Here is a 25,212-nt window from a genome sequence, read left to right as displayed (position 1 = left end):
GAACAAAGTTAGGGAAAAGGGGTTTTAAGCGCTTATGCTCACAATGTTAAGTAAATAAACCAGAAAATAACACTTGCACCTGTAAGTATCTTATTTTTCCTTCTTTTAATAACTTCAAAGTGTGTGTGGGGGGGGGTTGACTAGAAATTTTCTGGACTGGGTACCACCTGACCTTGCTACGCCACTGCCCATAGGGCTGGGTGTCTGAAGTGTTACCACAGCCATGGAGGAGCTACTCACAGGAAGACAATTTTGTACACCACCCTAATCTCTGAGCAATGTGAGATTCAGGGGGTTCCAGGTGCTTACCCAGGATTTTGTTTCCTTGGAATGGGGGACAGCGGAGACTGTGGTGTCTTTATGATATATGGTTTATTCACAGATATATACAACCTGAGCCTAAGATGGAGCGGCTCACAGCATTAATACTCCAGAAAGTCTTGCTTCTCCCATAGTCACAGCCTTGGAATCAAGCAAAAATCAAGCATGGCTCTCTCCATAGGAGCCAACTCCTAGGGATCGATGGGTCTTTGGGCACCCCAATAAAATATTAGAGGGGGCTGAGCCACCCCTCCCAAGTTGATGCGCAATGTCATTCAAATGGCTTGTGTGCACTGCATCGTGTGATTATGTGGGACGGGGCTTACCTGCCCCTCCCCCCATATTTTATTCAGGTTGGCACCCCTGGCTCTCTCCCAACATCTACCTGCTTCTAGCATGCTCTCACCTCGCAAGCACTATGTCTTTCTCCCTACTAGCCAGGTGAGGGAGGAGGTCCACCCATTTATCCTTTGGCACAAAGCAACCTACTTTGTTATATTAATAACCATACTTAGGGTCATTAACTCACCGAGAAACTTGCTTTAATAGTTCAACAGTAGAATCCCCCACTAGATTTTAACCCATCAATTCTTCCCATCAATTAACAGGTTATCATTTGGATTTTATTTCCCATAATTTTAACATCAAAACTAAGAGAGTTGCCACAGCTGACTAGTTTAAGCTGAGAGTGACCTTTAAATCAACACTAAAAAAGTGTTTTTATCATACTTGTGCTCTGCAATTATTTGACAGATTCATTTTCCTACTGATTTTTATTGGAGTACCCCCCCCCCCCGCATCAACTATAATTCTCTAATCTCTGGACAAAAAGAAGAAGAAGAAACATTATGGGCTCAAAGTCCACACCTCAGCACTTTTCACTCATACCTAATGCTGACACTGCAGTACAGTACTAAGGGATGTGTTCTGCACAGTTAGAGATGTCGTCCTTCAGATAAGACATTAAGTCAAGGTCCCTTCCCTTCAGCTCTGATATGGCTGCATAGGACAAAATGAAAAATCCCAGTGGCATTCTGTGAAAGATGTTAAGAATTGGATAAACTGCCATGAGAAGAATTCCCTTTCTGAATGTAACAGTTTTTAATGTGAAAGTCTTTATGCATCTAATGAGAATTAAATGGTGCAGATCCCCAACTAATCAATGGACAGATATGTGCAAATGTTTTCATATGGACACTCGTCGGTCTCAAGAGACAATGGAGTGCACCTCTGGATGTGAAGTCCAACTGCTGGAGAATCACAGTACCTGCTGTACTAGCTGCAGAGACCAGTAACTCAACTGCTGCATCTTGCTTCATTTTTGCTGCTTAGCAGGACTGAAGTGACTTCTCAAGGGGGAAAGCCTGGGCAGTGTGTATGGAGGTCCTGGGCTGCCCAAATTACAAGACCTGCCTCTTGGTCTCACTGATGTGGTCCAAAGGAAAACAGCACAAGCTTGGCTGCAGGAGTTGCTGAAAGGAGGCTCGGAAGACACCATCCAATTGTCTTGGGGATTTCACTCCAGATTTGTGTAGTATTTGCTCTTTAGCCTTTCTTATCCTGAAGATGTCCTACAAAGCAGAAGGTGTGGGTTCTTGGGGTTTATTCCCAACACCTTTTTCACAAAATGAGTATAGCCTCAAGGCAACAGAGGTTTGTGATCAGAGTTGTCCTTTTCCTACATGGGCTTCCTTCCCAGGTTGACAAGCTCTATCTGCCCTCATGTTAGGAAAATAATGTTATGTCACAGCAATTCTCAGATGCTGGGAAATTCTTTCTACTGTACTTCAGTTTGTCTGCTAAGGAGCCTGCACCCATTGCTATAACAATTCTGGGTGTTATTTTTTTGAGTGCAAACTTAGATCATGCAAGTGACTGGCTGAATATTTGTTGTTGTTGTGTGAGAGCACAACCTATAGTACATACAATGGTCTCCTTCTGCTGAACACAACAGAGGAAGATGAATAATGGCAAGTGGATGAAATTATGAGGAAGCATATTTTCCCTCTCTTTGTGACTGAATAGCATAGCAGAAAGTCAGGGATTGAAGAAAGTAATCAAGACTGGATACATTTTGCTTTCCTTTGTTGGCGTTCCTATTTCCCGCTAGCAGTTTAAATTGTAACACTTCATTGCAAGATTCTTCAGATTTCAAATTAAAAGCTAAAGGCTGCATTTCATCTGGTTGAATATATTTCATAAGAGCTCAGCATTTTATAAGTTGAATTTATTCTATAAACAGCTATTGTGTTAGCTGATTTTTGTGATGCAGCTCTGCAACCAAAAATTGTTTACCCAAAAAAAACATATAATAGGGGAAAGTGTGCCCAAAGACTTGTGTATTAGTGAAAATAATATATAGAAATGCATTATACTAGCAAAACAATTCTTGCAAAAAAATGTGCATGTCAAAACTGAACACAACAGTGTGTTATTAAGGGAAATCCACACCAAAATTGCTGGTTAGTTTTCAGGGTTCCCCCCCCCTCCAATGTAGATTGCTTCAGAAATCCAGAAAACTGAATTTAAGATTAGGCAAATGAGAAACCAAAATTGGCAGATCATGAAACCATTGAGACTAAGGAGGCACCACTTTGGACTGGTTTCAAGAAGGCAGGGATGTGGGGACTTCTAAATGAGGTTAGTGGTGCTGTGTCACATTTACCCAAATGGGCCAGCCTCCACTGTCATAATGACTAGTAGTTCTGGGTAGCTCAACCCATATCCAGTGGATAGTGGGGCCTAGAACCTTTGTCAAAGGTATTATGAGCAGAAAATATAGTCATATGGGGCTTCAGAAGAAGGCAGAGAACATAGTCTTCATATCTAAATATTATTTGGCCTTCAGCTACAACATTTTAATAGGCTTTCATGGAAATGGTGCACCTTTCAATTTTTGTTGGAGCAAGGGGGGAATGTAGAAAACAAAGAAATATATGCTATTACTAGGGGATAAGTCACTGTTCGCTTCACTCATCAAACTCACCCACCCCATTCCTTTACACCTTGAAAAAACCTTCTCTCCCCTTAGACGTCAAAACTTTCTTTTGTGTATTGGGCCACCTGACCACTTGCTTACTTCTTTGGCAGCCACACAAACTGCAGCTTGATGACATCATAAGGAAAGTACATATTAGGACAGGCTTTCTCAACCTCAGCCCTCCAGATGTTTTGAGACTACAATTCCCATCATCCCTGACCACTGGTCCTGCTAGCTAGGGATCATGGGAGTTGTAGGCCAAAAACATCTGCAGGGCCGAGGTTGAGGAAGCCTGTATTAGAAGATACACAGAAACAACATTTCTTACGTTTCAAAAGTAACATTATATATGTCCTTCATGAAGTCTGCAAATCAGCATGGAAAGTTTCTAGGAGTTTCCTTCCATCCCTTACCTGGTAGCTAACTTTATGCCTTCAACATTGAAAATGTCAGAAATATTCTCTAACTTGTGAAAAAAAAATATAGGCATATCAAATGGGAGCTGTTTTGAAAGTAGAATGCAAAGACAATCTGTATTATGCAGACCCACTTCAGAAGCACAAAATATTTACAAAGTATGCAAATAGGGCTTCGGCATAGTCAGACAATGTGCTTCAGCTTTTTTTCTAAGGCAACATAAATTATTGTGAAGTCTCTTTCACACACATAGAACACGCAGGCAAGGAGTCTTTGAAAGTGGCTTCCAAAACTCCAAGGAGGTAAAGGACACCACAAATAAAGTAATCAGGGCTTGGGAATGAAGGGCCACATTCTGACACTCAAGGGAAAGGACAATATCATCCGCACACGATGGAGCATCTCATTCTTCAATGTTGGGGCAATCTATATTTGTCCAGTACACATAACATGAGTTGAGTTAGCACATGAGATCAATTTGTCAGCTGCTCAACAATTTGGAAAGCGGGGAGCAGCATACTCTCCTTGACAAAACTCTTACTGCTACACATGTATTTTGCTGCGACTGTATGGTCTGAGTTGCACCCAAACCGTTTATAATGTCATGAAGCAAGTGTGACATGTGGACTAGGGAGACCTGAATTTGACGCACCACACATCTAGCTCATTGCATGGCCAAGGACACAACAGGCTCTCAGTCTCACCTACTTCATAGGTTGAATGTTGTGAGGACAAGATAGCATAAATCCATACTGTACATCACCCCAGGCTCTTCATGGGAAAGGCAGCATGCATATCTAAGATATTAATTGCAGAGGAAGAGCCCTGATGGATCAGTTTAAAGACCTATCAAGTCCTGCATCCTACAGTGGCCACCCATATGCTGATGAGAAGCCCACAAGCTGGACTTGAAGGAAACAACCCTTTCCTACTCTTCTTTCTCAGCAACTGGCATTCAGTGATTATCTTGGTATTGTAAAGTATTATAGTGCCTGCTCTATAAGAAAACAAGAGCACAGCCAATCAAAAAGCCCACAATCTCAATTGCAGCCACTAGTGCTTATTACCCCAGCAGGAAATGGCATCTGAGACTGGACTAATGCTACTCAGAAAAGCAAAGGAGCTGCATGCCCTCTCGCATTTTGCAAGTGTAAGTAGACAAAGATGCACTTGTGTGCTTATAACCCATTTAGTCTCAAAACAAGGACTGCTGCCTTTGCTCTCCCATTTTGCATCACATAATGCTCTTCTCTCCCTGCTTTATGCTACATTCGTTTAGTCTTCAACAGCTTGACCTTGAGCGAAGCAGGGTCTGCTAGTAAACTGGCATTTTTCTAGAAAAAAGAGGCTCAATAAAGTGTTTAACATTCACATGGATATGGTTATATTTGTTTCAGAATAGCTGCAATGCACACAAATGTAATAACTTACTTCCTGGACAAATGGTTATGGGCTGGAGGAAACAGTGCACTTGAATATGCAGTGTACATATAGGGATGCCGGGTGGTGCTGTGGTCTAAACCACTGAGCCTCTTGAGCTTGCAGATCGGAAGATCAGCAATTCGAATCCACTCGATGGGGTGAGCTCCCATTGCTCTGTCCCAGCTTCTGTCAACCTAGCAGTTCGAAAGCATACCAGTGCAAGTAGATAAATAGGTACTGGTGTGGTGGGAAGGTAAATGGTGTTTCTGTGCGCTCTGGCTTCCGCCAATGTGTCCTATTGAGCTAGAAGTGGTATAGTCATGCTGGCCACATGACCAGGAAAGCTGTCTGTGGACAAACGCTGGCTCCGTCAGCCTGAAGCGAGATGAGTGCCGCACCCCATTGTCACCTTTGACTAGACTTAACTACCCAGGGGTTATTTATCTTTTTTTCAAAAATACATGAATGTGCATTTACAACATGGGTGTGGAACTTCTGGCCCTCCATATATTTTTGGACTACAACTCCCATCATCCATGTTGGCTGGGGTTGGAGGGGAGTTGGAATACAATAACATCTGGACCATAGGTCACCCATACATGATGTATACACTGGTAGAGAATTGGAGGGCACTGGGACTGAAACCTAAAGAATGGAATCCTGTTGATTTGGAATAAATGGGGCTAAATACTGACTAAATGAGTCTGGATACAGTCTATACAGCCATACAAATCAAACTTGCCTTCAAACACAAACATAGAAAAGTTACTTAACATGGTTAATCCCAGAAAATCTGAACTGTTTCTAAGTCCCTGTCTGGTAAACAGGGACAATTGGAACAGACAAGATTTTTGTTGTTGTTGGGTATGAGTAATATAGCTACAGTGGAACCTCAGTTTATGAACACCTCGGTTTACAAATTTTCGGTTTACGAATGCCGCGGACTCATCTGGAACGGATTAATTCACTTTCCATTACTTTCAATGGGGAAGTTCGCTTCAGTTTATGAACGCTTCAGTTTATGAACAGACTTCCGGAACGAATTACACCCATGCTTCGGGTTAAGTACGCTTCAGGTTGAGTACTCCGCGGACCCGTCTGGAACGGATTAATCCGCTTTCCATTACTTTCAATGGGAAAGTTCGCTTCAGTTTATGAACGCTTCAGTTTAAGTACTCCGCGGACCATCTGGAACAGATTAATCCACTTTCCATTACTTTCAATGGGAAAGTTCGCTTCAGTTTATGAACGCTTCAGTTTATGAACAGACTTCCGGAACCAATTGTGTTCATAAACTGAGGTACCACTGTACTAGGAACATAGGTAAAGGTAAAGGGACCCCTGACCATTAAGTCCAGTCGTGACCGACTCTGGGGTTGCGCGCTCATCTCACATTATTGGCCGAGGGAGCCGGCGTACAGCTTCCAGGTCATGTGGCCAGCATGACAAAGCCACTTCTGGCGAACTAGAGCAGCACACGGAAACAGTGTTTACCTCCCCACTGTAGCAGTCCCTATTTATCTACTTGCACTTTGACGTGCTTTCGAACTGCTAGGTTGGCAGGAGCTGGGACCGAGCAACGGGAGCTCACCCCGTCACAGGGATTCGAACCGCCGACCTTCTGATCAGCAAGCCCTAGGCTCTATGGTTTAATGCACAGCGCCACCTGCGTCCCTAAATGCATTAAGATATGCAAGTAAACATGTGGAAAAATAGTTAAAAGTAACACAATTTCTTCTATGCATGGGATGCCAGTTTGAGAGGTTTTGTTATGATGCTAAATTGTTCATAGTTGGCAAACAAATAATAAAAATTCTCCAGAGGTTTTTTTAAAAAACTGCAACAAGTCAAAAAGTTTAAGCTTTCACTGAGATCCACACAACAATAAAAGGTGGCAGAAGGCATGCATTTCTGGGAACATGATGACTGGTGGGAACAAATGGTCACATTTCAAGGTTATGGCTCCTCATTTTTGGAAACCCTTGAACAGGGGTGGAGCCAGGATTGATAGTTATAGTGTGAATATATATTAAGGAAATAGATAGGAATAGTCTTGCCCTGACTTTCAAACTACAGATAGAGGAATAATTACCTCATCCTCCTCAGTCAGATTTTCAAAATGGTAGCATGAATCTCCTTTCCGTGTCCCCTTGTCCCCTCAAAAAGGTGATGAGAAGCTCCTGCCCAGCTTCAAACCACCACACTCCCTTATAATAACACACACACACACACACACACACACTTCCTCACATACACATATTATCCATAGCACAAATATCCAAGGGAGGTCAGCCCACTGAACTGAACACCATATTCTCAAGAGCAACTGCAAGGGGTGGGCTGGGGAGGTGGTGAACATTAAACACAAAATATAAATTCTCAGAATGTACAAGAATAAGCCTCAAATTGGTTATGCTTCAGACTTCGGGTTTTCTGTTGAACCTACAGTCCTTTATTCTGCTGTCCACAAACTGAGAGCCATAAAATATCTTAAGCATAAAAGCAGCCAGATGTTTCCTCCATGACTTCCTTGATAAATTACTGGGAGAAAAATCTTCCCCATTTGGAAATAATATCTTAATTTGACTGCAGTCACGACTATTTGCAACACTCATAGTAATGCTTTATCAACGAGCAAGCAGGAGTCCCCTTCACTGACTCAACACACCTCTAAATCAAATGCAATCCACAGCAAGGGCATTTCAGAGTAATAATAGCCCCATGTTGGACTCACGTCACCATGTCAGATCCAATTTTATACAGAGAGCACAAAGCACGGGAAGACTGAAAATATCTGTGCCTCTGTGTGTTGTGCTGCTGTCTTTGTTACAGGCGCAGATTGAGCAATAATGAGCAACGGCTCTTCACGAACGAAACAGGCAAAAGTGAGAGGGGCCTCAGAGGATATGACATCCTCAAAACTGAAAGGTTAGCAATGGGGATCTAGAAAGAAGATGCCAAGCTCAGAACTCACTCTCTCTTTTGGGGGTGGGTGGGAGTGGGGGTAGGGTGGGTCATACTCTCTAAATTGTGTTCAAGAAAGTTCAGACATCCACATATGCAGCCGAAGAAAAGGTCAATGACACAAAGCAATTAAAACAATAACATTGCCGGAAACTTTGCAAGACTGGAGCTTTTGGACGAGGCATACATGGGATTTCCCAGCAAGTGCTTGCAGTATTTTTTTTATTTTGAAAGAGAATGGTGACTGGAACCATGGTTGTAGAGGTTCATAACATTATGGTGTGGAAAGAATGAAGTGTTTATCTCTCATGACACCCTGTGAAAGGTGCAGTTGCTCTTCATTTAGACAGCATACTGTACATTTTTAAAGCATTTTATTGCACTTTAACAGATACCACCCGCCCCATCCCCTGAATCACCCTTAACAAACTGCAGTTCCCAAAATTCTTTAGGGGAAGCCATGACTGTTGAAGTTGTATAATAGTGCTTTAAGTGTATGGTGTGAGCCAGGGGCGCCAACCTCCACCCCTTGAAGGGGCCTGGTGTCACATGACACGTTTGGCCCCCGCCCGGGGCATGAGCACTCTCCCATCAGCGGTGGGGGCATAGCCGTCAACTCCCGGATTGAAAAATAAGGGATCAGCGACTTCCGGTGCCCAGACATGGGCAGAGCAGCACCGGAAGTCGCTTCTACGCATGTCCAGACATTCATAGAAGCGACTTCTGGTGCCACTCAGCCCGATTTCCGGTGCCCAGACATGGGCAGATCGGCACCCGAAATAGGTTCTGCGCATGTCTAGACATGTGCAGAAGGAGCCTCCCTGGCCGGTAGGAACTGCTTTCTAAATCGGGGGGATTTACAGGATTTTTTCCAATTCGGGATAACAGTGGGAAATGGGTTTAAATATGGGGGTTTCCCACGAAAAACGGGAGACTTGACAGCTATGGGTGGGGGAAGGGGGCACAGAGTGTGATCTTCACACTCCCTGTGTCCTGCCCAGCTTCAGCCCCCTTCATATTTTGGGGCAGAGGGCTGAGCCCCCCCCCAATATTGAGAGGGTCACCATCCCCTGCCACCACTGGGCAAGTGCTTGCCCAGCGGTGTCAGGGAAGGGGGCAAACAGAGTGATCTTCATCCTCCCTGTATTGCCCCTTCCCGGCACGTGAGTGCTCGCTCAGCAGTGGTGGAGGGTGGCAACCCTCTCAATATTGGGGGGGGCTCAGACCCCTGCCCACAAATTTTGAGGGGGGGCAAGCTCCCTCCTGCCCCCTATAATTGGCGCCCCTGGTTTGAGCAGAGACCTTTCACTTCATTTTGAGGTGAAACCAGAGATACAAGGAAATAATCAGATCAGCCCATCTCATGGTCTTGGAGCGAAAACTGCCCATGTAAACCAATGATGACATCCAGGATTTTAGCATAGCTGTGATCTGGAAGCAATGTGTCTTCCAACACCCACCCACCCTTCCACAAAAAGCAGCCCCCAAACTTCATTGCCTTTCTAACTTGTCTTCTTTTTGTGGAGTTTTATTTTACAGTGGTACCTCGGTTTACAAACACAATTGGTTCCGGAAGTCTGTACTTAACCTGAAGCATACTTAACCTGAAGCGAACTTTCCCATTGAAAGTAATGGAAAGTGGATTAATCCGTTCCAGACAGGTCCGCGGAGTACTTAAACTGAAAATACTCAAACCAGGGCGCACATAAACCGAGGTATGACTGTATTTTTAAAAGCTATTTAAACATAGTTAAAATGGCCCCATCAATATCAACAGTGCTTTTGTGATGCCCCCAGCCCTCAATGCACTGGGGTTTCTTCCAGAGAAAAAAACCCCATCCGATATAGCCGCACAATCAACCGGAAGTCCATGCTGAAGAAGAGTTTGGATTTGATATCCCGCTTTATCACTACCCGAAGGAGTCTCAAAGCGGCTAACATTCTCCTTTCCCTTCCTCTCCCACAACAAACACTCTGTGAGGTGAGTGGGGCTGAGAGACTTCAAAGAAGTGTGACTAGCCCAAGGCCACCCAGTAGTTGCATGCGGAGGAGCAGGGAATCGAACCCGGTTCACCAGATTATGAGTCTATCGCTCTTAAGCATTATACCAGATCAGTGTTTCCTTTCCAACTGACTTTACAGACTAAATTGCAGCCTCTCGTTTGTTTCCTTGGTTATTTTTTGAATCTGCAGCATTGACTAGCATGCTTCTAACCAGGACAGGGTAGGGCCTACAGGCCTCTGGTGTCACAAAGATGTCCTTAGAAGACCTCAAACAGCATGGTTCTGGTATATTTGAGTTAGCCCAGACTGATGTCCAGCAGGAGCCAAGAACTAAATTCTATCAAATCATCTCACTTCTGACGAGTAAAATAATACCTTTTAAACTGTGTTTGTATGTATCCTGCCTCTGCTCTGAGGTGCTCAAAGCAGCTTACATGGAGTTTCACCCTATTTCATCCCCACAGGTAGGTGATTGGACTAAATCACTCAGTGTATTTTGCTACACTGAGCAGGAATTTGTACCTGGGTCTTCCCAGTCTAGTGCTATGCCCAATATAAACAACCTCATTTCATATTGTGGATTTTTGCCACCCCATTGTTGCTCTTTTGCTCCTTATTCAGGTACTTCTGTTATCCAAGTGACAGCTACAGATGCTGATGATGCTAACTATGGCAACAGTGCCAAAGTGGTTTACAGCATCCTCCAGGGCCAGCCGTACTTCGCAGTGGATCCAGAAACAGGTGAGAATGTCTATTGACTTTTTGGCTTCCTTTTATTTATGCCAGCTTTGCTTTTTTTCTTTTAGTATTTCTTTCTTATATTTTCACCCAGTTTTCTTTTGTTTTTGTTTTTCAAAGGTTTTTCATTGATAGATTCATATACTATTCATGTCCATCCATTCTTTGGTTGGAGCAGTTACTGCTAACTCCACCCTTTCGGAGGAGATGGAGGGGTCCTTGGACAAGGCATGCTCTGTGGCCCCTAGTAACCTGGAAGAGGCAGGTTGAACAAAAAGAGCAGCACCAGTCCAAATTTAAGCCCTTGGAGTGGACCAGAGTGGAAACCTCAGCAGCGAGGGCCGATCCCTGGCCTTGCCCCACAAGCCACCATCGATTGGCACAATTCAAACCAGGACTGGGTGGGAACGCTGCAAGCATTGTGGAGGTCAGGGGAAGGGGCCAACAGCCAAAACCAACATGATGTGGCTCCGGGGGAAGGCAGGAGCCGCCGTGCTAGGTTGTAAGTGCCGCCCACCATTGGACCGGGTAAACAGGCATGCTTTGGTTGGAGAATTTACTGCTGACTCCACCTTCGCAGGGGCACAGGGATCCTTGGACAAGACATGGAAGAGACAGGTTGAACAAACAGAAAATTTCCTCATAATCTCTCTTCTTGTGTGTGTTGCACAAAATAACAACAACAATGTTTTTTGGTTGGAGGGACATTTGCTGATTTCAAGCCCCCATCAAATGCCCAATTTGCATCCTCTTCTTTAGCTGGCTCTGTGACGAAGCCATACTGCAGCTACACTGTGAACTATAGAAGGACAGCTGATTCGTAAACCCGGTTGTCTGGCTTCATTTGCATATCATTTACATGAGTGTGGCAAATGCCAAGCCACAGCTGCTGGATGCTGCATCGGCTGTGTGATATTTTGGAATAGCTGATGCAAAATGAGAGCAAGAGGCAGGGAGTGGAACCTTCTGAGCCAGCTCAATAAAAAAATCATGACCCACTTTCAGAAACCATACAATTTGAAAAGAAAAGAGGAAAGGGTGGGGGGAATGCCCTGTGATTTCTAAATTGCACACAGCCCAATCAGCGCAGAAATGTTGAAATTGATAATGTTTGGAAAGAGTGCATTGAAATGAAGGAAGCTGCATGCTGTTTTCCTACCATCCCAAACCCCACCTTCTCATTCCATCCTGGCTGTTGTAAGAACCATCAAGGTTAGGCAGCCATCTTTTTTGGGGGGGGGGGCTATTTACCCTGGTCAGGTCTTCCCATACTGTAAAATGACAAAGTACAGCAAAATGGCTGTAAGAGTGGAAGAGTGAACCGTATTGCTTCCGATTGTAGTTGGTGAATACTGGTTTAGATTGCTGCCTTTCCCCTGGTGCAACAATATGGCATGGCTGTGACCCTAATTTGTGTGTAGGAAACTAGCACAGAAAACAAACAAACAAAAGCTTAGCATGTCCTTTTCCTTGATGTGTGCTTTCCCTATTTACATATGTGTGTGTGTGTGTGTGTGTGTGTGTGTGTGTGTGTGTGTATATATATATATATATATGGTCCCTCATTAACTACAGTCTGAACTGGTGGTGGTGGTGGTGGTGGTGCTTTTTTAACAAAATGTTTAGGGGATACTCTCATTTTCCTACTCATATTGAAATACTGCCCCTAAGTGAGGCCAAACTTAGATTCACAAAATGTTTAAGGGTATGTGTACCCTTGTGTCCCTCCAGAAAAAAGCACTGGTTACTATTATTCCTCCACCATATTCAGCTGCATGTATAGTTTCAGTCCCTGCCATGATTTTGGAGAGGGCTGCAAGCTACTGTTCATTGCAGCCTTTCATCCTAAATGGAAAAAATACCCACCAGTCAAAGTTGTTGTTGTTTTCAGAAAGCTTTCATTATGACAGATGTAACCATTTTTCCCCCCCAAGAAGGATAATTACATTGATTTAGTGCCAATTTAAAAACACTGAGTAATGGGAGCTTCTTGTTTCCCTCTTTTCTTGCTGTGACATTAAACTAGTCATGGACTGAAAGCCTTATTTCAGTGCACACACCTTCAATTTTGTTTATTTGCCGTGGATTAACTGGCACAGCATATCTGACACAAATCCATTTTAATACTCTCCTTCGACCTGCTCCCACCTTCAATCTCATATTTCCTCCCCCTCTTCTCTTCCCTATAAGGCATCATCAAGACTGCTTTGCCCGATATGAGCCGAGAAAATCGAGAGCAGTACCAAGTGGTCATCCAGGCAAAAGACATGGGAGGCCAGATGGGCGGATTATCAGGAACCACAACGGTGAACATCACGCTGACCGACGTCAATGACAATCCACCTCGATTCCCCCAGAGTATGAACCATTTAATACTTCAGATGTGTTCAAAAAGCCTCTTTAAACTCTGTAGTTCAAGCTTCACCATCTGGGGACGTAAATGCAGATTCACTTCTGGTGTTGCAGCTATTTAAGGTCACACAGGAACAAATATATAATATAACAAATATGTAATATTTCCAGAAGAAATAAACAAAAGCTTTCAGTTTGCCATGTTAACTCCCATAATAGGGTTAGGTCTACAAGCAAAAGCAAACCAACCAACAAAAGCTAGAGGTGCACAAAGCTTTCCTGCTTGTAGAATTATCATCATCATCATAATTTGATGATTTATATGCCGCCCATCTGACTGGGTTGCCCCAGCCACTCTGAGCAGCTTCCAACAAAATATTAAAAACACAATAGAATGTCAACCGTTAAAAAACTTCCCTGAACAGGGCTGCCTTCAGTTGTCTTCTAAAAGTCAAATAGTTGTTTATCTGTTTGACATCTGGCGGGAGGGCGTTCCACAGGGTGAGCACCACTACTGAGAAGGCCCTCTGCCTGACTCCCTGTAGCTTCACATCTCGCAGTAAGGGAACTACCAGAAAGCCCTTGGAGCCAGACCTCAGCATCTGAGCTGGACAATGTAGGTGGAGACGCTCAGGGCCCTGAATAGCCATGTGATAGCTTTAAGCCTGGTTCTGCACAGTTCATAAGCCATGAAGTAGAATGCAGCAACTCCAATATATCATGACTTGCCAGATATCCAATTTTATTTTCAATCCCAGGCATGAAGCAAAACCAGGACATTTAGCCGCTGATTGACCCCCTTACATGGGCAAAGGGTTGCATTCTGCTTGCTGGTAATCTAACTTGCACACAATCTAGGTCACATCCCACAGTCACATAACTAAATAGCCACCACTATCCTTGTCCATCCCACATGGTTCACAAACTGCACAACACTTGGTGGTGGTGCTGTGACAAAGGGGAAATTCTCAAATCTTTGCACCCAGGAGCTGCAGCCAGCATGATGTGCCTGATCACTGCAGCACATGTGCTTACACACACATGGGTGATCCAGCAATGCAAATCACAACAGCTTTCATATTCAGGTGCTTACTCTCACAAATGGAGCAGCAAACAGGGTTGTAAGGCTGATCGGAAGGTCAGTGGTTCAAATCTGTGCGATGGAGAGAGCTCCCATTGCTCTGTCCCAGCTTCTGCCAACCTAGCAGTTCGAAAGCACACCAGCACAAGTAGATTAATAGGTACCGCTGTGGTGGGAAGTTTCTGTGCACTCTGGTTTCCATCACAGTGTTCCATTCCACTAGAAGCGGTTTAGTCCTGTTGGCCACATGACCTGGAAAGCTGTCTGTGGACAAATGCCAGCTCCCTCGGCCTGAAAGCGAGATGAGCGCCACACCCCATAGTCGCCTTTGACTGGACTTAACCATCCAGGGGTCCTTCACCTTTTACCTTTTGTACCCCACCCCAGTGTTCTTCAAAAGCCACAAAGCCCAACTAAATTAAAACTTTGTAACCTATCGGCTGCTCTCTGCTTTCTACTATTTATCGGTTTTGTTCACTTTTTAAATCATGCTTGTAAAATATATGTATTCACTTCCCATGACTTAGCTCAGAGGTCTGCTTAAAATGCAAGGGTGTGATAGAGTAATTAATCACACTGAAGTTGGTGAACCCAAAGTAGGCTAGTATCACATATATTTTGCTGTACTGTATGTCACTCAGTGACAGTCTCATAAAGAGGGTGAAGACTACATAAAGAAGCTTTGATATCAAGGCTGCTGCTGTTGGGATTTTTTTTTTTTTTTTTAGCTTTTACTCTTCCCCGTGACTTCTTTGTGAGCACAAAAGAAATAAGAGTCTATGGAGATTGGTGTGCCTTATTTTTAAGGTCTTAGATTATTTTAGTTACAGCCTCAAATAACAAGTGTGCCCTTTATTCACTGGCATATCAAATCACTAAGAGTCAACAAACGTATTGTGGCATAAGCTTTTGTGCACCCGACAAAGAGGGGTTTGACTCACGATGGCTCATGTCATCATACAGTTGTTCCACTATATGAAAACTCAGTTTTCATATCCTGACAGCTGCTTTGTTTGTGGAAAAACTGCCTTGGAAGAGCTAATTTAGAGTGGAGATTGAAAATATGTGTTTGCGTGACGAGGTTACCAGACATCCCCCCTAAATAACTCATACCACACATAGAATTTTGGTTTGGGTTTTGGCATTAATTTGGCCACAACTTTATTTAAATACATTAAATGTGAGTGTTGGCTTAGGCATTGGTTAATCCATCTGTCCCCCGCCTGGGACAGATCAGCTCCGACTTCCCTAGCCGTATAGGGAAGTTAAGTAAACACCCCATGGGAGAGGAGGTAGCTGTGTCCAGGCACTCTCCCCTCGACCAGAAATGCTCCCCAATGACCATGCTCTGTAATGGCCCCAGCCCCGCCCATTGTGGGGGTCTATGGGCTAGAGCCCCAGAGCCCCAGGATTCCTTTAATGGAATACTTCTATGTGGAGCAGCATTTTAATGAGGGAAAGGCACCTCCATGCCAAACCCCTCCACCAACCAGAATTATTAACCAATGCCTAACCGCCAACCTAAAAAGTTGTGGCGATTTGCTAAGCAGTAGGCAACAGCCAATGGCAACAGCCAATCGGCAAAATTCCTACTGGGCCCTTGCAAAGCAAGTGACCCCATGATAGGCAAAGCAATGTCAGGCTAAACCATAAGAAAAAGGCGGTGGGCGGGAGGGAGATTCGAAGCACTTTACAAAAGTGAAACTAACTGCTGGACGCTGAGGTTTTAAGGGTCGGTACCTGTCAATCAAAAATCGCTACATGCTTTCCCCCCCAGCAACCCAGAAGGGACCTATCACACTCACTCCCTCTCATCCAACACCACCCCCAACCCTGGAGATGTATTTTTAACCCTTCCGCAACCCACGCTCTCCCTGATTGGAGAACGTGCTTTTTAACTTTTTCTTGCTCAGCGTTACTGTTGCAAGGCACACACCCCTCCCTGCAAATTGCTGTCCCTACCAAGAGCTTCCAGATTCTTGTGCACATTCAGATACATATGTTAGGAACCCTGCACAAAGAAAAGTGACTCAAGGGAAGGACTTGTAGCAGAAATACTGCTGCCACTTAATTGTCTAAATCACCCCATACTAAAGTTTATTTTCTGAAAGGAGGGTGGCTGTCTGGATTTTGAGTGTAACATCCAGCTTGGGCTTTATCTGCACTCCACCTGTGAGGGCAGCACCAGTGTCAGAAATAGACAGCATTGGGCCATACAATGGCTTACATCACAGCATCACAGCAGATGGGCAGGGATCACAGCAAGATAGGAAGGTGCCTTATTATACCAAGGTCATACACACCCCATATCCTTAAAGCACTCTTACATCACTCTAACAGTCATGGCTCTTTGCAAGAATCCTGGGAAGTGTAGTTTGTTAAGGATGCCAAGAGTTGTCAGAAGACCACTTGCAGAGCTCCTGCACCCTTAACAAACTACACTTCCCAGGATTCTTTGGGAGAATGTGTGGCAGTTAAAGTGACATAAGGTTGCTTTAAAGCGATGGTGTGCTCTTGGTATAAGTCAGCTTCCTATATTGCAGCGTATGGTGTGGCTGTGACCCAAGGTGGTTTTTGGTCCCTCCAGATTAGTATTGTCAACACTGATTGGCAATCGACACTGATTGGCAATGGCTCTGCACGGTTTCAGACAGGGCACATTCCCATTGAAATCTAGAGCTGTCAGAGATCGAAACTGGAATCTTCTGCATGCAAAACACATGCATTTTTTTTAATATAATTTTTATTAGATTTTAACAAGAAATACAAGAAAAAAGAAAAAGGCACAAAAAAGAAAAATACATAAAAAAAACGACAAAAAAACAAAAAAAAACACAAAAAACAAAAACAGATTCAGACTTCCTCATTTCCCCTTCTTGAGTTCTTATTGTTAAAAATAGTTCTCGCATTTTCCCATTCTAACTTCACATTCTTTTTTCTAAATTTCAACTTTTTCATCTTTTTCATTGCTATTATCCATTCTCCTTGTACTTTAACCTCTTTTCTCTTAACATCCTCTCTCCAAAATTATTATTATCTAATCCCTAGTCTCTTTCCCTTACCCAAAAATATATAAGATTCACATCCTAATTTATTACCCATTTACTTCCACCCACACAACAAAGTTCCCACCCCCCCTTCCCTGGAATCGAAGTCTCCAGATGAATCAGCCAGGTTCTTCATACAATCCTTAATACATTCCGAGATCAGACCATATTATTTCAGACAATACCAAATAATCCAAGACCTCTCAACCCACCCCTAGTCTGTCCCATACCAACTTTTGTCGAACTCTTGCCCCCCTCTTCTGTAATCCCATCACTTTGTATCTTTGCACCTTTTCATCCTCTTTCTGCCCCCCAACTGTTTGTGTCCTCCCCTCTCTCACCGGGGCGCTGATTTTCCCAACCTCTTTTTTGGGGTGCTTTTTTGCTTTTACCCTCTCCTGTTTCACTTCTCTCACCAGTGAAACAGTGTTTTCTCCTACTTTCCCTCCCTGTTCCACCCCTCCCACCAGTAGAACAGTGTTCTTTTCAGGAAATAAATCCATTGGTTCAGCATATTGTCCTTCAGTATTATCTTTCTCCTCTTCTATGTTTTTTACATACGTCACTCCAGCACAGTCCTGGTCTTCCAATCTTTTTTCTTCTCCCTTCTCCTGATCTTCTATATCTGTTGGATCCTGTGTTTTACAGTCAAAAACAAATGTCTCGACAGTCTCTTCTCTCAGAAAGTTTACATCAAGCTTGGAGATGCTCACTTGCTTAGTAAGATCCAAAATTGTTGCCAATATTAAGTCCCACTGTGTGACTTCCTGTCCACTCTCTGGAACCTTCTCTCCTATTCCTTTGTCTAAAACCTCCTCCATCTTTGTACAGACCGGCCGTGGAGTTGAAATTTTAGTCCAATATATATGAAAAGTGAACAAATAGGCAAAAAGCCAAGAATCCAGTCCCACTTGGTCAGAATCTCTCTCTTTACTCCTTCTTTTCCTCAGAGACAATACTGAGCAGCCTCAAGGCAAAACAAGTCCTCTTTCACTGTTTACAGCTCTCAGTCTCTCACATTCAGCCAGACACATTCCTTTGTATTGTGACGTTAATCAGCAAACTGACTGATCTTTCCTTTGACCCGACTCCAGGCTCGCAGGGGGCTTTTCTCATGCTGGATCTCAGTCTTTTGCAGAGATAAATACACCGCTTACTTTTTCCTTTACTCTGCCTCAGGAAAAAGCTCTTTTTACAGCATTTCTGGGTTTTCTAGCTTGCTGCGATCTTTAGTTACTCAATCGGGGGGAGATGACTTCCCTTTTTAATCTCCGCCTCCCACTGCCAAATTCTTGTTTCAAATTGATTGGTTTCAACTTACTTCGTCCAGATCGTAACTTTTTCAGGAAGAATCCACCGCCTGCAGGTTGGAGGCTCGGAGCTTCGCTTCTTGGAGGTAACGATGGTATGCCTAAAATGGCTCCCACGACTGCCACTCAGCTGGCTCTCAGGGGCTCTTGCGGGCTTCCTGGGCAGCTGAGGAGTCGCTTCTGGAGCTCCGCCAGGCAAAATTTGCCCCCTGGACGCTCAACCAGGGGTATTTACGGGGATCCGCGTGCCCCCGCGGATTTCCCCCCCCCTCTGCGATGCCAGAAACCTCGCAGCGCGAGGTTTCTGCGCCTCCATTTTCCAGCGCGGCAGACCGGAAGACACATGCAATACCAGTGAGCCCTTGAGCCATAGCTGCCAAGTTTTCCCTTTTCTCGCGAGGAAGCCTATTCAGCATAATGGAATTTCCCTTAAAAAAGGGAGAACTTGGCAGCTATGCCTTGAGCCCCTTCACTTTTCTCTTTCTCCTCCTTCCTTTTGTTGCTTGTTCACCTGTCCTCTTTGAGCATGCCAGCAATGGCAAGACATAAGAGAAAGAGCATCATCTTCCACTTGACTTGAACTCTGGGCAGTTAAACAGATTGGGCAAGTGCATGTATTGCCTTGGCAGCAGGTGGGCCCATTCAGAGGAGGCACCTAGCCAACCCCGCTTTTCCCCAAATGACTACACACTTGCACATATGTAACAGATTCAGGGGATCATTTATCAAGCACATCTTCAAAGACCTTGGCTCTAATCTTGACTGAGCACCAAACAATAAATCTCAAGGGTTATATGTGGGCTGCCCATCTTCCTCAGAGACCTATATCCAGGCGTGTTAATCATATATTTTTTGCTGAGTAGGCTACTCCACCTGAGAAAAGAGAGCAGTAGGGCTTATTTTAGAGTTTAAAAATTGGCTATTAGGTAGGAGTTACTGAACTGGAATAACAACCAGAGTGTTAGTGTCAGATAATAGGCTCTCAGGAAGAACAGCTTTCTTACACATTCTGGAAAATGTGTTTGTACCCATCCCAGATACTCATCCCCCTATCATCATTACATATATCCGGGAGAAGTGTCAATTCCACCATTACTCTTCTTCTCCCACGTTATAAAGCAGGTGAAAATTGTGGAAGTCAAAGAAATTTGTAACATCCAGCTATTCTGATCCTGGTCCAATATTAGGGATTTGCGAACCAGCTTTTTGGAGCTAAAGTTACAATTCCAATGCCTTCTTCCATTCTTATTCTTATTTACCCACTTTCCTACCCACAAAGTTAAGAAGGATGTACATAGGAGCAGAGGAAGCTGCCTTATACTGAATTAGATCATTGGTCCAGATAGTCTATAACGACTGGCAGAGATTCTTTCAGGATTCCAGACAGTGTCTCCTCCCTGGAGACACTGAGAACTTAATTTGGGACCCTGTGCAGGCAAAACAGATGCTCTACCACATGACAGGTCCTAAATGAAAATGCACTCTGCATTCACATAGATTTCCTTCTTTAAATTTCCCTTTGTTTGCATAAGAATTAAATTTTCTGAAACAAAGTTTCCTTGCGGGTTTATTTTAGTGATTTTGGAACAAATGTCTATGTGCTAAAAATGCAAAATCAGCACAAAGAATTGCCAGGACATCTCTCATCATCTCAGATCAATAACTAGCCACATCTGCTTCTAGCAATAATTTCTCCCATTCTGTCTGAGCAAAGCAGCACCCAGGTATAATATATGTGTGTGAGAGAGAGGGACAGGCAGACAGACAAAGATGGAATGCATTGGATCACAGAGTGGATTCACAGAGAACAGATATTTGGAGCCACCAAATTCATGCAAGAACTACAGCTGCCTTAAAAACTGGAAAGGCTCGACTGCTACTTGCTTTTTCCCTTAAAAAGTTCACATTTCCCCACTATCCTAGAAAATTTATTTTATAACAAGGAACATTTCCCTCACCTTGATAATCAGCATTTAAATTATACCGGTATGTAGTGAGCAATATAGCTTATGTTCACTTCTGGTTATTATGCTCATAGTTGCCTTAGCTTTCAAAAGAGTGCACTGCTGTCTTTAGACCAAAGTCTTCTTCCTGATTTTTTGTATGCTGAAGGGAGCTAATGGGCATCTTGTATGCTGACTTAATTGTAGGTACAGCTCCACATCTCCCCCTAAAGGGCCCTTTCCCCCTTTACTAAATCTTGGTTGGATGCTTTTACAGGACTGGTATAGTGCAATCAAGTTGCTTGCTTTAATTTTAAGAAAAGCAGTTATTTTAACATTCAAAATGTGTCCCTTCCTACACCGACATTTTATCAGATTTCTTTTGTGCTGCTATGTATTTGCTTTCACTGATTTCGAGCTGTTTCAGTTTTGTCTCTTGCCAATTGAAATTCAAGCTCTTAACACCGAGTTGTGATTACATGGTATTGCTTCTGTTTATTGACTGTGTGAGCATGAGTTTAATTAGGTTCTTGGTGCAAATGCAGGTAGAAAAATACACCTTTCAAATCTCACTGTTTTTCAGTCATCATGAAATTCCTTTGCTGCACCTAACATGATAAAAAGGGCTGTGGCTGGACCCTCCCAGATGGCCATAAAACCGGATTAGATTTCTATGTTGATCGCATTTGCTGCCATGCCCAAACTGAGGTAATCAGCAAACAGCATCATCTCAACAATAGTACTGCCATCATAGTTAAAGAAGCTGACAAATAAGAAGCAGTCATCATTGTGAACATTTCAGACATGAGACTGAGAGGCCACTCCACCATGACATTTTACAGGCCCCAATTATCAGATCCCACTGAGGAATACCAGAAAGATCTAATTCTACACAATCTGATGAAGGAATTTCCTACCAACGTGCAAATCAAAAGCCATACATCTCAGGAGCCTCAACTAGACATTTTTTTTTTTGCTACCCAAACTACAGAAACCATGACACTTTGGGTGTGCCATAGGTTTAGGCATCCGGTACCATCACAGATGGGGTGTTTGGATATACGGACTCTGTTTGCAGGCCATATGCCACCAGTACTTGCGCTTGGTTTGGAATACAACCGACTTTCTGAGGAAATGACAATCTGGTGACAAGCTTCCAGAACACACTATCCTAGTCTACACCAATATCTCCACAAGGATGGGATATAAGCTATCAGTAATATCATCCTAGATGGGGTTCTGACTGCCAAACTTTGCCACTTGATACTCACATTCATTTCAGATTTAGGGAAAACATTTATCTTCAGATCAATGGCTCTGCCATGCGCACTCTTGGATTGACCCAAAGTATGCCAGCATCTCATGGCTGATTTAGAATACCCCATTCTCATCGCCTGTCTCCTAAAGCCTCTCCTCTCCTTGAAACACACTATGTCTATGTCTATGTCTATCTCTGTATCTATATATCCCACCCATCTGGCTGGGTTTCCCCAGCCACTCTGGGCAGCTAACAACATATATAAAAACAAAACATAAATACTTTTGTATGTGACTCTTTTTCTTGCGGTTCTATTTGTAAAATGCCTAATAGTGTAAAGGTTTGATAGTCAAAAACAAAACAACACATCAAACATTTTTTAAAAAACAAAGTAACATTTAAAAGCAACAAACAAACTAATAAATCAATAGAAATCAACAGCAACAACAGACAGTTTACAGTTATGCCCAAATTTAAAAAAGCCACCAACTCCAACATTTAACCAACACCAATCCAACAAAAGCAAAACAAAATTAGAACCATTTAAAACATTTTAGCCAATTGTCAGTTGCCACATTTATGACATCTTTATCATCTTTATCAACAGAAGATAGTTTGAGCAGTTCTACCCAGATTTTAATAACCTTCAACCTGCCATCAACTTGAGCCTTGACCTATTCAGACAGCAGGTTCACTTTCTTGAAACTACTGTAAAGTTATACAATGGGCATATAAGCATCACTATACAGAGGAAACCAAATGTCTGTTACACCTACTTACATGATTCCAAAGTGCATCCAGAACATGCACTACAAAATCTATCATGTACACCCAAACTCTATGATGTAATTGCATCAGCTCAGATTCAGCAGAGATTCACAAGATTTAAAAAAAATAATACATCAGGCATTCATCAAACCACAGCACTCATCCATTGAAGTGGGAGATCAACCAAGCCAGATTGGTACTACTACAGGACAAACCTTGAAAAGAAAATGACAGAACTCCACTTGTCATTATTTATAGTTCCCAGCTGAAACCGCTCAAACATAATCAGTGATCTATAGGCTATCATCAGTCAATAGACATCTCCATTTCACAGGCCTTGGGTGGTAGGTCTGTACTTACAAAACCCCTAAACAACTACTGTACTCCAAAGCAACCACTCATCAGCAACAACAGGCCACATAACAGAGATATGGGGCCAGACCCTGCAGTAAACCCAGATGCCAAATCTGTCCCTCTTTCTACTCTGGCAACACTATTACACTATCTAATTGTGTATTGTGCCTGTCACACAATCAGTTGTTCATTCACCTGTTCACCTTCCAGTGTGATATATGTTATCCCCCAGCAGTGGCTTTCAGCGTTCTGCATAGGACAAATAGCCCAGTCTCTACACAAAAGAACCAATTAATGTGATCCAGGAAAGCTTATGAAATAATAAATATACAGCAATAAATATAGTGCCACAACACTCTTTCTTGTATATGCTGCAACATGCTACCATGTCTACCACTCTGTAAACCTCGTAACTTCAGACCGCACATGGACACAGTATATTTTAAAATATGTATTTGGATATAAAAATAACCTTATCAATATTCCCAGTTATAAGCACACAAACCCAAAGAAAACTAGAACATCATCAGGAGTTAGTCTAACCCTCTCCTCCTTTTGTACATAGACAAAAGTTTGAAGTTTTATATGACGGAGCAAACTTTTTCAGTCCACTGTCTCTCAGACCTTGTGGGGGGCCAGACTGTATTTTTTTTTAAAAAAATGAATGAATTCCTATGCCCCACAAATAACCCAGAGATGCATTTTAAATAAAAGGACACATTCTACACATGTAAAAACACCAGGCAGGCCCCACAAATAACCGAGAGATGTGTTTTAAATAAAAGGATACATTCTACCATAGCTACCAAGTTTTCCCTTTTCTCGCGAGGAAGCCTATTCAGCATAAGGGAAAATCCCTTAAAAAAAGGGATAACTTGGCAGCTATGCATTCTACTCATGTAAAAAACATGCTGATTCCCAGACCGCCCACGGGCCAGATTTAGAGGGCGGATTGGGCCGCATCCGGCCCCCAGGCCTTAGTTTGGGGACCCTTAAATAGACCCTCTGACATACACCATGAACTGGGATGTTCCACATCGTTTGGTGTCTCACTTTACTCTGCATAGAGTGATCTTGACTTCATCAACATAGTTTGTTCTGAAAAGAAAAGAACAACCAATGCTTCGTTGGTGACATTCCAATGTCTTCCTTCATAACCTTTCTCTCAGGACTGTGGCCCACAGACAGGTCACAGAGTACTTCAGGCCTCAAGTACTCATGTAATCAGTGCCGGATTTATGTATGAGCTAAATAAGCTATAGCTTAGGGCCCCACTCTCTTGGGCCCCCCCAAAAAATGTAAAGAAAAAAAACACCTGGATGTACATTTCCAAAATATAAGATAAGAAACAAATAAAATAAAACCTACATACAGCAACAATGTTTTGTGTTGTGTAGGCCCCTATGATGTAAGTAATGGGCCCCGCCTGCCAGCCTGTTCCCTGAAATATCACTGGTTTGCTCATTTCTATATATCAGGTGCCTACATTCTGCATGGACTGGTTGCATACTTCTTCTCAATTGTATTTCAGTTCAACAATTACTTTGACAAAATACATATTTTGTTTTGTGCAAATGGGTTTAGATACCTATTAGGTCTATAAATTACCATAAAGCATATATTCAACACAAAAAACAGTGACAATTTGTTGTTGACAAAGGACAGATGGACATATAAAGATCCCCATTACCTTCAGTAGCTTAGGGCCTCATCAAACCTAAACCCGGCCCTGCATGTAATGCATTTTTTTTCATGGCTCTGCCCTATATGACAGTGTTCAGGAACATCTCTGTAGTCAGAGGTAGTATGAAACAGGAGCCTAGCACTCTGAAACAGGTGATTCTGTTGTTTGCGATCAAGGGATGTTTTTACCATTGAGCGTAGTGGTGCGGCAAGCCAGGGCGCCAAGCAGTGGAGGGCACCAGGCGGAGAGTCCGGGGAGAGTCCAGGGAGGGGAGAGCGGGGAGGTAAGCAAGGTGAAGCGGGGCCTTGGTGCCTGCGCGCCTCCAACGGCCATCGGAGGCGGGGAGGCTCCAGATGCTTTCCCGCAGTCCGGATCTCTCTCCACTGGCTCCGGGACACACCACCTCCTTGGCTGTGTGGTGTGTGCTTGCATCCCAAGCTCTGCACATAGTAGTGACTCTACCACCGCTCCCCCCCATCCGCTCTACCTCAAAAGATCCCCCCCCCCGAGGCTACATGCTGCAACTGCTGCCCCTAGCGCCCCTTCCTCCTTCCCCTGCTTCTCCACCG

The 25,212-nt window shown here is 43.5% G+C and overlaps 1 protein-coding gene across 1 annotated transcript in view; it reads left to right on the top strand.

The window, feature by feature from the left end:
* The window catches only part of CDH9 (cadherin 9), a 139,329-nt gene that overhangs the window by 84,848 nt on the left and 29,269 nt on the right, over positions 1-25,212 (top strand). Inside the window, exons 4-5 of the mRNA XM_035125105.3 lie at positions 10,730-10,849; positions 13,037-13,204. Of these exons, the coding sequence (XP_034980996.3) occupies positions 10,730-10,849; positions 13,037-13,204 (288 nt within the window). The remainder of the gene's footprint in view (positions 1-10,729; positions 10,850-13,036; positions 13,205-25,212) is intronic.

This window comes from Zootoca vivipara, chromosome 8, assembly GCF_965207765.1.
Source record: "Zootoca vivipara chromosome 8, rZooViv2.hap1.1, whole genome shotgun sequence".
NCBI classification, from domain to species: Eukaryota; Metazoa; Chordata; class Lepidosauria; order Squamata; family Lacertidae; genus Zootoca; species Zootoca vivipara.
This window is presented reverse-complemented; position numbering and strand designations above follow the sequence as displayed.